This window comes from Venturia canescens, chromosome 1, assembly GCF_019457755.1.
Source record: "Venturia canescens isolate UGA chromosome 1, ASM1945775v1, whole genome shotgun sequence".
Classification (NCBI taxonomy): domain Eukaryota; kingdom Metazoa; phylum Arthropoda; class Insecta; order Hymenoptera; family Ichneumonidae; genus Venturia; species Venturia canescens.
In genome coordinates, this window is record NC_057421.1 from 19,622,467 (window position 1) to 19,635,942 (window position 13,476).

The following is a 13,476-nucleotide window of genomic DNA, read 5'->3' on the forward strand; positions in this document are numbered from 1 at the left end:
CGTTTCTGTGTTCTCAGCTTGGTAAACTGTTACGTTACCCTGTGTTTCGATCAACCCTTTCAGACGTTTCAGAGAAGAATGTGGAAGTAATTTCTTTAATTCCCATCCATCTGCACCGAGCCTTTTTTTTCTTCAGTTCTGTTCTTGAATCCTATTTTATGGCTTAAAATAGTGTAAAATTTATGTTCCCCGAGTCTTACCTTGTTTGTTTGTTATCGTTTTCAAAAATCCGCCTATGGAAGATCGTAATAATTTGTCGTAAAACATTTTTTTTTTAGTTCCCATTTATGTCAATAAAAATTTCATTCTTCGAGTTCGTGCGTCGTCGGAATCGTTCAGGTTACGACGCCTTAATAATGCACTGCCAATTCACTACAATTGCACTTCAAACTTCATAACACTCAACTGAAACATTCAGGTAGAGCTACCACCATTCTCGAAGTCTGCCGAAATGCTCGGTGAAACTTTGATATCGACCTTTGGATCTTCGTCCATCTTTCATTGACGGATAGAGATTTCGTTGTTTTAGGGTTCGAGAAGCAGACCAAGGGTCGAACAAAAATGGCGTTGTTGTAATTTTCTTCAAAAATATGACCCGGACCCGAAAGCTAAAAGTATATTCTCCTATTTATCATCATCGAAGTGACTTTCATTTTTTTTATTTGCTCTTTCCGTCGAGTTGAGATTGTACCTGCTGCTCATTTAATTTGTATTCGTAACCCGTTCAGAATAGAGCTTGGCTCGGTTCACTTGTCGAATTGTTTTCTTTTCTCTTTTATATTTGCTTTTCCCTAGAGTCAATATTGAATGTTTAAATTATGAACGAATCGAAAATGTACTTTTAATCGGTGTTTGCTCCGTCACTACGTAACGTCGATAGATACAGTAAAAAAAACAAACTTTTTTCCTCACAGAACTTTCGCAAGCGGTAGTTTTCCTCACGTATTTTCCGGATGAGAACACTTTTCAGAAAAAATGTCAATATTTGTTCTCTACGCATGCTCTCCTTCTTGGTTTCACAAAAAATGCTGAAACTAAGCAAAAAGTAACGCACAGGTAACGGAGTGAAACGATAGAAATATAGAGGTTTGTTCAACTACTGGCAAGTTTAAACAGAATTTGCAATTATTTTTTTTTTTTATCAGGATAAAGCTTTAATTAAATTGAAGCGGAACTGAGGGCACAGCTGCAGTGTATGTAAATTGAATAGTCATTTATCGACGAGGATCGAGAGAAATTGTCCGTTTTTAAGGTATATAACTTCGCTCACGGAAAGGGCCCAAAAAGTTTCGTTGGCTTTTGCCAGGAAGTCTTTGTGTAAAACTGAAAATACCAATTTCAGCTATGCGCTATCCACTTAATATATAAATTATCTAACTTTTTCCCCCTTAAAAAAATGAGCAATGTTCAGACTCCGAATTGCCTCACTTCTGTGTTGAAAAATAAGGAACATTAGCCATTGGTACCCCGGAACCACTGTTTCGTGTTCCCACGTAATATAAGGGTGCATCGTTATAACGGCATAGCTGGAAAATCGATGTAACTTGAGATCCGTTGCGTGTGTTTTTGAGAAAGAATTGGAATTAGCCTGCGGCGTACCATTTCATTATTCGCGAAGAAAGACAGAAAAAGGAAAGAGAAAATGATGGTAAGATTGGATAACGACGGAGCATAAACTACACCGAAGTGTACAATGTATCATAACGTTGGATGCTTCGCTGTGCATGTATTGGACGTGAGTAGAACAAAATAGTCTAGTCAGACGTCGTACTAAAGTTCAACTATGAATTTTGGGTGGACAGTGATTTTTTTTAGAGCATTGGAAGTTTAATGACCAGCTTCAAGGTAAGTCGTGTCTGTAGGATCGTATTTTATGGGTGTCTAAATTCGGTCGATTTTTACTTCCTAATTAAAGATATTATCACTCTAAATTAATGTCAGAGTCATTAATTCAAAATTGTAAATACATTTTTTCAACTTATTTTTTGGCGAATGAAATTGCATGCCATTAATTAATCGGGGATCCGTCACCGACCGAACCCGAAATTTCATTCGTCCCTGGCGAAAATACTATAGTTTTCCTTCTATAAAAGAAGAATTGTCACGAAATCTCGAAGTGCGAATTATTTTTGAAGCTGCTATAGACGTACTTTGATTGGTTGTCGATGTTGTGCTCGGAGTTCGTTCATGTGCGTATTTCAGATCGTAGAAAAAAGGAGGAAACAATTGCAACACATCCGATCGCGATCGTGTCAGATAAATTTATTTAGCGACATAAGAGTGAAGTGATGGAGTAATTTAGTAAGAGTGATCTTACGCAATTACTATTCGACCGTAGATACCGTGATTTTTGCAATGAACTATTCGAAACAATCGTCCTGAGTAATATTTTTATTTAAAAAGTGTTAAAACAATTAAAGACAAGCGCGCGCTTGCGCGCGCGTTGACCTTAGTTTATGTAAAAAATCGCATTAGAGAGCGCAAAGGGAAAACGCAATGGGGAATGGATCAAGAAAAAAGTATTAATAAAAAAACAGAAGGCTATGACAGGAATGGACAAAGCCAAGAAGAAACAAAACGCCGAAATAAACAAATGTGAAGTTATACGAGTGCACATTACCTATTTCGTTCAATCTTTAACGTAACATATCTTTATTACTAGTAAGACTTGAATTTTTTTCCAGACCTTCATTATATACTTCATTGTTATTGTGTACTTTTTCACGAACTTCGTAAGAAGCGTTTATTCGTTATATGGAAAGATGAACGATTTTTTACGCATAGTCCCTATAGCCCTGTGTATTTTATTCAAACACGTTTATCTCAATAACGAATATAAAACGAACCTTTTAAAATTTGATACGTGTGTAAGTCGACTACCCATTGAAAGTCTGTGTAAATATCAAAACATTCTTAAGAAAATCGTTTCGTGAATGAACTGCCTTAAACCGAGTTTTCTGGGTCTGCAATGTTGTCATTTGATTGTCAACTTGATGATGTGGTGCTTTCAGTTTTTAACTGTATCTAAACAACTATAAATCTCACAACAAATTGATGAAAGACTTCACTTTTGTTTATAAGAAAAAGTCTGGAACGACTCTCAATTAGATTCACCGTTGTCGGGATGAATTGGAAGACCTAAAATTTCGGCATCATCAACTGTATGAAAGAAATTATTCTCACATTGTCCTTGTCAAGTGTTCCTTAACCAAAAACTCAAGTATTTATTTTAGCAAGTCAAGTTATTCCACATTGAACTCGAAACCATTCGCACACACGCACGTGTTACTTCATGCACATTATTTGATACGAGTGAAGATACCGTGCTTCTAGCTCTACGTTCATCCATCAAACTATATTTTGTTTATAAGAACTATTCCATTCATTAAAGAATAAGCTTTGAAAAGTATAAAGGATCGGAGAATGAAAGTGTCGCTGAAAGTAAAGTTTTGAAACATGAATAACGAAGTGTGCATTGTGAAATTTATGCATGAAATTTTTTCGTCCTCCACACACAGATGACCTAAATATTCATGATACCATCAATGTGCTGTCAACTGGTGAATTGAACTGAAATGAATTTAATCAACGATATGGTAAGACGATGCAGCGTGTAGCGGTGAAGTTATAGTCGTGGTTTCTAGTTGAGCTAAAACGCTTAAGTGAAAATTGTACTCACATGGGAAATTTATAGCGAAAGAAGAGACATTAAACGTTAATAGCGCAAAGAAGAATGGGCTGTCTGATGTCATTCCATACAATCTTCTCTCGTTATTATCACATGTGATATATTGAACAGAAGTCTAGTGATTTTTACGAGGTGTCAGGGATCGTTCAACCGTCATAGGTTCAACGACGTCCAGAACGAAAGAGATTGAAAGATAAATGGATAAATCGCATGAGAGAAGCAAAGGGGAGAGCAAGACGGTAGCGTGAGAGCTCGCCGTACACGCTGAGTGGCCACTCATTAATATTACCCCGTGGAACTTTGGCACTCCCACTCGGTTATAAGTATTGTATACCTGCAAATACATTGTGACTGGAAAATCGTCTTCGGCTTTGCTCCTCTCTGTGGCGGAAAATACTTTTTCACCACACATGCACCGAAAATTCAACCTTCCGATTTCGGAAAGTGGTGAAAAATAGTATACACTCCACGGGAGTGAAATTAGACCACCTGAAACCGCGTGCTTATTACCCTCGCCTTCGGCTCGGGTGACAATTCTGCCCGCGGTTTGAAGTAGTCTACTTTCCCTCATCCCTAAGTGTGTAATATACTATTTCTACATTCCGAAAGGTTTGACGTAATTATTTTTTTTACTTTTGACGTTTGAACCGATATAGCTTACGTGTTTTTTGAAAGGTTGTGTCTAGTTATTCGCAAATCGTACGAATAAGGTTATGTTATTCATTCGGAAATATGTTATGGAAATGCCATATTATCTTTGCTAATCTTGTTTTTTTGATGCCCGCCCCCCCGACCAGCAGCACTTGCTTCGCTCGTGCAGCAAATGTCGGGGCAGGCATCGAAATATCTTCTATCGATAGATGCATATTTCGGAAGAAACGTACTATCGACCGGCTATGAAAAAAAATAGTATACACTACACGGGCAGAAGTTTGGTAGCCCTGAACTGCGCGTCAAATAGCCGAGGCGAAGCCGAGGGCAAATTCATATCCTGGTTCAATCGTCTCCGCATTAGAAACGTTACAGTCTCAAGTTAGGGATGGAAGATGCAGGATTTCCTTTTCTTTTGTCCTTGTATCCGAGGTAAACTATGAAAAAAAGGTTCAGAAGAAACGCGTATTTTCATCTTTATACATTTGGTAAACTTTGAGTCTTGGAATTAAGCCATCTTGCTCGCAACCATTTTACTCATATTTTGACGTTGGACAAAGCCATTTCGAAACCAGACCGACAACCCTTGCAACCTCTTCAGGAAAAAACACTCCATTCATACGCACCGTCGAAACTAAAACGCCATGGAAGATCACGGTATATCGTCGTCAAAAAACGACGAAAATATAATAAAAGCTGAGTCAAAAGGGACGAATGAGTTGCTGACTTTTATCCAGAAAATGAGAGTGAAATGTAAAAATACTGATAAGGAAATTGCTTTTCGGAATCAGACAACTTAACTACAGTTTTGGAGCGTGGTCCTGACTTTGAGGACTTACCGTACTACGTAGAACGCAAGTCTTAAGGCCTTAAAAACAAAAATATGGTTCGTGTCAAGTATTGCGTGTGCGAGCATGTGTCGATGTGAGTTCTATACATTGAGGAAACTCCTGAGACGACACTGCAGGATAATAAAATTTTTTTTCCGATTGTTTTATAAACCCTTACGATTTTATGCGTTTTTCTTCTGGTACGAGAATTTTACGTATGCTCAATAGTTCGCCACTTACGTATATGAGGATTTGAGTGGTTTCTTATCGCTGCTCACTAAATTTCTGGCTCTCACGTCAACTAGTTTTTTTCTCTCGTTTCCCAATCGATAAGATGCCAGTACGAAAATTACATTGGTGAAAAAAAAAAATCGAACGGCGCCTGATTTCGAGGCAAGGAGAGTGCAGGCTTTTAACGACATTCATAGAATTTCGTTCAATTGGATGTGAATAGATTAATAAATAAGTGGTACGGGGTATCCAGGCCGACATATCAACCCTCGACAGAGGAGGTTTTTAGCCGCAAAACTTGAGCCTCGCTTTCCTCGAGCAAGACGAGGGTAAAACCTTGGAATTTTCATACAAGTACGAAACGAACTGACGGCCGAGTTGACGTTAAATATTCCGCGACGTATAAATGCCGTATTTAGACGATCGCTGTTGTTGGTTGGTACGAAGAGTCGAAGAGAAGGGCGGGGGCCAGGAGTTCGTTCAAGAATGACGGCAATTCCGGTATTCGACTCGCATCGACAATTTAAAGTGGCATTGGAGTTCCATTTACCTCGTATTTCGCCTTCTCCTTCCCTCTCGCTCTTTCGTTCTCATTTTTGTCTCAATTCACTCTTCTTTCTTGCCCCCCTTTTGCAATTTAAATTCGCCAGGGTTCGCCCGCCCCCATCCGGACGCTTTGTATTATAAATGAGAGTCTATTACGTAGATGTGGTTCCCATCGTAGAAAGATCCTCGAGAAAGTCCCTTTCTTTCTCATTCAAACGTACCTCTGTTACGCGATCATCTCTCTTCCTTTCTCCCCTTACTCTCTCCTTCTCTTCCTCTTTCTCGCTCTCTTCCAGGTACTCGAAAACTTTTCTCCTCAAGATGTCCTATATACATGTGGAATCGACCAAAACGATTCAAGTCAGAGAAACACGTCTAAGATTCTCAATCACCATCCATCACTCTTTCACTCGCGAGCTCTCCTTACTCTGTACGCTTGTGTAAAAAAAATTTTCAAAGAAAAAACCCCGTACGTTACTTGAGGTTTAGCTTTTTCCTTTTTTCCCATTAGGCTACTATTCACCTGCAAAGGTTTCAAGTAGAATTTCATTCTTGCTCTTCTTTCGTACGAGTGAGTTTTCTTAATCTAAAGCTTTCATAAACTACAATGGTGTAAAGTAAATTCAAATTCAAGCTGTTTACTTAATGGTGTAATATTATTTATGCTCATGTACGTGTCATTCGATATGCGAAGCTTATTTAATTGCTGTACCAATGACTGAATCGTATTCGTATTTTCTTATAGAATCGTTCAATTACGCGATTCTAGTTATAAATTTTTATGCACAACTTTATAGGTTCTATCAACACTCTCTTAGAATGAGCGGAGAAATTATTTTATTGATTTAATTTTTTTGCTTTTTACGTTTCAATCTAATGTTTTTTTATCCTCATAGTAAAATAACTTTTTGTTTCAGTGTCGAGATTTCATCTGAAAAATTCAATCATTCTTACAATCTTTTATAGTATAGGCTTGGAACGAATGTCTAATTTTACGCGTAAATTTCCATCACGCTAGGGTATTCGGTAGACAAGCCAACGTGGCGCATGACTCGTTAATCTAGAAGCATGAGAAGAGACACGAGTGAACGAAGGTGAGCGAGATATGAACGAAGATAGGGATTTTATCGTGTCAAAATTCTTCTCATATTTATTGGTACATAAATTAAACGAATGATAAACATTGCGATAGTATGAGAATTGTTTTTCCTGTCTCCGACGTGTCTGTTGGAAGCTGAGAGTGTCTAAGAGCTTTCAGTGCAACAGTATAAAAGCGTCGAAACAGGACAGTTTTTGTGAAAAATTGTGATCGCGACTTGGAACGTGGCCAATGTGTTCAGAATTTTCGAGTAATTAAAATAGTCAAATTCACAAGGATGTCGACAAGTTTTGCCAAGGCTCGATCACCAACAATTGCTTCGACGGTGCAGACGACAATCGAGGAAGAAGTTTTATTGAATGACGAAGACGTGAAGACGGTGATGGAAAGAAAATTAGGAAAAGAAGACTTTTGTATCGAGAATTGGAGTCTCGATCGTATAGCCTCGACCAATGGATATCTCGGGCAGTATTATCATCTTTGTGTCACCTGTACCATCAATGACAGAGCGAGCGAAAAGTTTGTGTTTTTCGCAAAAACAAAACCCCCAAGTAACAGCCCCCAGTACGAGTTTGCCGTTACAGGAAATGTATTCACGAAGGAGAATGTTTTCTACGAAGATATCGCAAAAAATATGGGAGCGGGTGAAGGTCCGAAATGGATGGTGGACTGTTATCTTGGCAAGGGTGACGTAATCGTTGTTTTGGAAGATGCAACACTCGATGGTTTTGAAATGCCGGATAAATTTGTTCCCTTCGAGTACGACGAGTGCGCCGCGATGTTTTACGCATTGGCGAAATTGCATTCTCGCTCTGTGGTACTCGATGAAAAATTGCGGCGGGAGAGTGGAAAAAGACTCGATCAGGTTTACGGCGAAGTGCTGCAAGAGGCATTGTTCCCAAGTGACGATCGCATGCGTCGCAACCCGATCAATTCGAGTGTACAAGGTGCCTGTGGAATCGTCAATCTGATCGAATGCCTTGACGATCGATCAAGACAGCGAGTAAAAAGCTTAATTGCCGATTGGTCCTGGCGAATACCGCGACTCATTCGTACATCGAAAAAATATCGTAACGTTATTTGTCACCAGGACCCTTGGGCGAATAACATGTTGATAAAGCGTCATTCAAAAACTGCACGACCGCACGGTTTTTATTTGATAGATTTCCAATTTATACGATATTCACCGCCCGCCATTGACTTTATGCTCGCTCTTTATTTGACTACGAGACGTAAAACGAGAGACGAAAACTTTGAAAAATTCACTCGTATTTACCACGACCACATGAGGGAAGAATTGTGGAGAGAAAAAATCAACATTGACGATTGTAATTTGAGTTGGACAGTTTTTCGCCAGTCCTGCGAATATTACAGATTTCTCGCTATTATTTATACAATTGTGAATCAACAAATCATGTTACTGGATGGAGATACGGCTGACAAGTATTTCACTCGAACACCGGAATTGCTCGAGAGAGTTATTTGGGGTCCCGGCAGACAAGAACTCGTTTGTCCTATTTTTGCAACAGATCACCGGTACAGGGAACGACTGACAGAGATCATCATCGAAATTTACGAGAGGCTCGACGACTTCGAGGACTGCCACGTTGAAGATTATTAGATTATAAGTGCAGTGTCAACGCTTTTTCTATTCAATTCGATTGAGAACTTGGATAGGTTTCAAAAAAATTAATTTTTAAAAAGTTTTGAAAATACATATAGATTGAATAAAAAGTAATAAACGTAAGAGGCGCGTTTTTTATGTTTCCTCGCGTTTGAGAGTGTATAACAGAGCAAATGCACAAGTCGTAATAGGGGAACTGTATCGATTGAGCGAGCAACGGTTAAAACCATTTGTGATCTGCTGGGAAATGATTGTGATAAATCTTCGAGTTTTCTTTCTTCTTCATCGTTACATCTATAGCAATGCACAGAACGTCTCGATCGCTATTTAATTTCATTGTTATTTCCTTCGCTGTTTGTTTTGGTCCTTAGAATTACTCCCAGTGTCGTTCTCCCTCTCTCTTTTTTCCGTACCTCTTCCCGAAGGAACTGTGGCAATGGGAGACGGCGAAGAGAGAAGGAGACTGGCGAACTACGGCAACGACTCTTCGAATTGTAAATCGAGCGCAAGAGCTCAGAGTAAAAGCCACAATAAGAGGAAGAGAGGGGAAGGAGAAAAAGAAACACCGTATCTGCACAGACCATCGAGACTGTTTATTTCGACGCGATAGCAATCTTCACCTGTAATTAAAGGAGGGTCGTTTAGAATGGCGAAGGTGAAGAGAAGAAATCGTACGTTAATGAGCAAAGCTCTGGGCCCATCGACGAGAATACTCTGTGCCCATCGACGAGAAGGGAAAAAATATAGAAGTCGAAGGGGAAGCAGGAGAAAGAGCGGAGATGAAACCAATAGAGTGACATTCATTGCCTTTCCCATTTCGACATTCTGACCTGACGCGTAATACTATAAACAAACATAACGTAAATACCAAACGTATGGATAATTTGTCTGGTTAAAATCGTAAAATTTCTATTCCCTGCTATCGATTCAGAGCAGTGCTTACGCGGCATTGCGGTTTTATCTTGAACCATCTGAGCCTCTCAAGATACGATGCAATATCAAGGAAAGGAAATTCGAGTCATCATGTAATTGCATGCGATAATGAGAAAGAGGCGGGTGGGAAGGTCTGATTTTAATTTCTTTTTTTGTGGACGATTTTTTACATTAGAAATGAGATTCCCTCGAGATAAGCACGATAGAAAAGAATATAAGCTTCGAAAACCTCACATTTGCCTAATTTGTAAGCGTTTCGTCACATTTTCGCACTTGAGTAATTCCATTAGAAGCCTCAAAGGGCGTTAATTTTTTAACGCCACACGACATCCTACGAGGCAACGAATGGATATTGGTTTTTGATGGATTAACGTATGCTTTGATGTAATGCGAGTATAATAATTGTCACGCGAGGGTAAAACCGCTTTCACATCATGGCCTTTTTCATGCTGAATAACATTCGTGGATGTGCTTTACGAAAGTACTTCACGCATGCCATGTGAAAGGGGTTTAAACGACGCTCCGTTGCGTGCGTGTTTGCTTGTGGGGCCGGGAAAATCTTTACTGGCTTTGATCCTGGGGCGATGCTTGCAGTGAAAAAACCGTTCAACAAATTTTCATTCGACAGTTTCCAGCCAGGATTTTTACCGTTTTGGAAAACCGCTTATTCAAATCACCCCTCGAATTAAACTGCATATTTCGTCCAAAGATATCGAGATCTAATGATCTGAAGCTTTCAGGCTATGTCTGCGAATAAAAATCTCGAAGCTGCCACAGCACGGAGCCACCTTGAGATTGATTTTTTAAATGAATCGTGTGACGTTCGGTATTACTAACTTATTACAAATTGCAGCTGACGCTTTAAGGAAGAATAAAAACCATCCGTAGTTCTCATATTGCTACGAAGAAACGTTCGTTTCTCATTTTAAAAAATGAAGAATCCTTCCAATGTCGTTCATTTCCAAACAAATATTCAAATCGCCGAAAATTCGTGGGTTATTGTTCGATTAAACTTTCCCATTTACCCGACAAGGGCGACTGGATCCCCGAAAATAATAGTGGATGTTGAATCGTGAGCGGGTGGAAAAAGCCCCTCATCAAGTTTCTCGCTTAGCTGTAATTAAAAAAAGTTTAATTGAAAAAAATGGCAATATTTTTGTTGAACGCCGGTACATATTTTTCCCAAGTACATATCACGAGCGTCCAACATCGTTTTGTCGGGAGCGATGGCGCGCATCTGTGGCTCAAAGTCAAGCCATAAAAGTGCATGTTTTTGTAAAACTTTTGCTAAATAAGCAACAAAAAAGGAATTTTTTATAGCGGTTATACCGAGCGAAACTTTTTTTGGTATAAATACAAGAGTAAATCAATGTAGCAAGATATATTCGTCGTTGTTGTCTAGTATATGCGATATAAAAACTGAGATGCGGCGTATACTCGTTCGCTCGCCCTCTTCTCCCCAACTCTCGGTCTGAAAACTACCACCGGACGTAACGTTGAATTAAAGCGAAAGTTCATTTTACGAGCATCTATTCGTAACGTTCGCGCGGTCTCTCGTCTATGGAGGAGAGCACGAGACGAGAGCCATACCAACGAACTAATAATGACATAATAACAACCCTCTCCAGCGTTCCTGGGCAACGTGCATTGATGAATTCTCATCGCTAACCACGGAAAGAGACTCACCCTTTTCGACTCTCTCCGGAGGGATGAAAAAATAAATAAATTCAAAAAAAAATAGACTCGATAACGACTGCTGTATGCGGAGCGGAAATAAAATTTCCCGGAACGAATTTTCCATTGGATTAATTTTAATTTACTGCAGCTATAACTATGCTGGTTTAGATTGATTTCGTCGTGTTATATTCTGTTGAGTTGCGTGCTCCAAAATTTATGCGGTAATTAAAGTTCGAGCAGTGCACACTAAAAATCGATTACTTCTTTCCATCTAAAGCTCTTATACACGGAATTTCTTTTCCAGAGACTGTTTATGCAGAAGCTGGAAATTCGAATATTCAATTGTATACCGCCCTAATTCAAGTGATTCTTATACATTCAAGCCGTACCGTGTATGAACAATGACTTTTCACGTGAAATAATAATGACTCACAATGATTTCATTCGAATCGTGATTTTCGATTTTCAGCAAAATGCTAAACCGTCATTAGCGCCGTTAAGGTAGAGCATACAAAGAATCATGCGTCACGTTCTGAGTCTTCGGGGTCAAAGATCATCCTTTCCCTGCCATAGAACCACCATAAATGATGCAATTTCCCGCAAAACTGTTGATCTCTCGTTGTTGACTGTCCTCGTGATAAAATGAATTTGCGTTCTTTTCCATCATCGGCAGTGAAATTAAGTTTTGGAAAGACATATATACGTAGCGTACACGTTGTGCAGGGTGGTAGTGCAAACGGAGGGGTTGCAAGCTCTGTGTCTGGCCGTGCAGCTGAAAGCTCGTGAAACATACCGGCGAGAAAAGCGCGCAGGCGTTCCTCAGTCGAGTCTTCGTCGCACAACGCGGGCCAAAGTCGAGTACGCGATTTTCTCTAGTATCGCGCCAACCACCGTTGGAGATGCGCGTTTATTGTAATCAACGTATAGGGAGCAGTTTCCTCACATTTCGTCACGACAAACGACCTTGTTTTTTCTTTACAATTTAAACGCAAACGAAAACGATTGATCGTTTACGAAGAAAATCAATGTAGATTCGCCCATCTGGTCCGCTCGTATAGCCGTGAATTAGTTGGAGACTTCGAGAAATAAGAAACGAAAACGAGACACATAAATTGAAAAAAATATGGTTGGAAAGTCCCAGTAGTATAATCTTCACATGGAAATTCATTGTTTTGTGATTTCAAACAAAACTCGTAAAATTTTTCCCGAGACTTTCACACTTTAATTAGCGAATATACGACCGAAAACAGTGCCACGAATTCTTCAGTGAGAAATTGTTCAATTTAAAAGAATATATGTTCTTTACTTCCATCAGAAGTAACTCACTGAGGCACATTAGCTAAAAAGTCCTGCTCCATTAAATTACGTGACGTATTTGTTTCATTTCACTGACAGTTTTCAGAGAGCTGTGCATTAAACAAAAAACTCAATAATAACTTTATACTTTATTGTACTTTACACGCAGTTTTGAAGGAAAGTGATGTTACAAATGATGGCCATGAAGTGATTGATCCGAATGGCCATAAATTTATTAAAAAATATTTAAATAAAATTCTAATTGTTTATTGAACTTGAACGATTTTTCTTTTCCACCTTTTGTGAATTGGTGCGTTATCAGTTTGAACAAGTGGTAAAGTGTCAATGATGTAGATTATTTGACGTGCCGCATCGAACGTTTCGCGTGTTTACATCAAAGTTCACATTCGCATATACACAAATATATATTTCTAGGTATATAAGCGTGTATACTTGAGTATATACAGGTATATAAATATCGAGGGGGTTGAAAAAAGTATGAATTGGTGGGTATTTGTACTAGTGGTGGATACGAGCTCGAAATACCCCGGACGTACTGGATCACTGCTCGCATTGCGCGCCGAAGCATGAAGGAGAACGAAAACTTCACGTAACGGTAGGCAAACATCGATAGTGATTGTGGAACGACAAAAAAAACTCTTGAATCATTCAGTCGTTATTCCAATGACTTTTTTTTGGTAAATTCACTTGCCCAACAAAAAAAACGATCAATTTCATCGAAAATTTTCGATTGAGCTGTTGACCACAATTTTTTTAAACTCTTTTTTCAAAAAGTGCAGAGGTTTTATCAATATTTACAATTACGATTATTCGAATAGTCTCACGACGAGGAAGAATGTTCAGAGTTTTTTTGAGCGTTGCCCGTTGTGAAAGTTAAAAT

The 13,476-nt window shown here is 39.1% G+C and overlaps 3 protein-coding genes across 3 annotated transcripts in view; 2 read left to right on the top strand and 1 right to left on the bottom strand.

The window, feature by feature from the left end:
• Nucleotides 1-13,476, bottom strand: part of m (miniature) — a 107,412-nt gene that overhangs the window by 59,052 nt on the left and 34,884 nt on the right. The window lies entirely within an intron of this gene.
• LOC122408459 (uncharacterized) lies at nt 7,275-8,782 on the top strand. The gene has a single exon (XM_043415257.1). It carries the CDS (start codon nt 7,323-7,325, stop codon nt 8,664-8,666), a length of 1,344 nt encoding a protein of 447 aa, XP_043271192.1. The 5' UTR covers nt 7,275-7,322; the 3' UTR covers nt 8,667-8,782.
• Sol1 overlaps nt 12,173-13,476 on the top strand; it is a 311,881-nt gene continuing 310,577 nt past the window's right edge. Inside the window, exons 1-2 of the mRNA XM_043415216.1 lie at nt 12,173-12,405; nt 12,675-13,191. The gene's annotated coding sequence lies outside the window, so the exon portion shown is untranslated. The remainder of the gene's footprint in view (nt 12,406-12,674; nt 13,192-13,476) is intronic.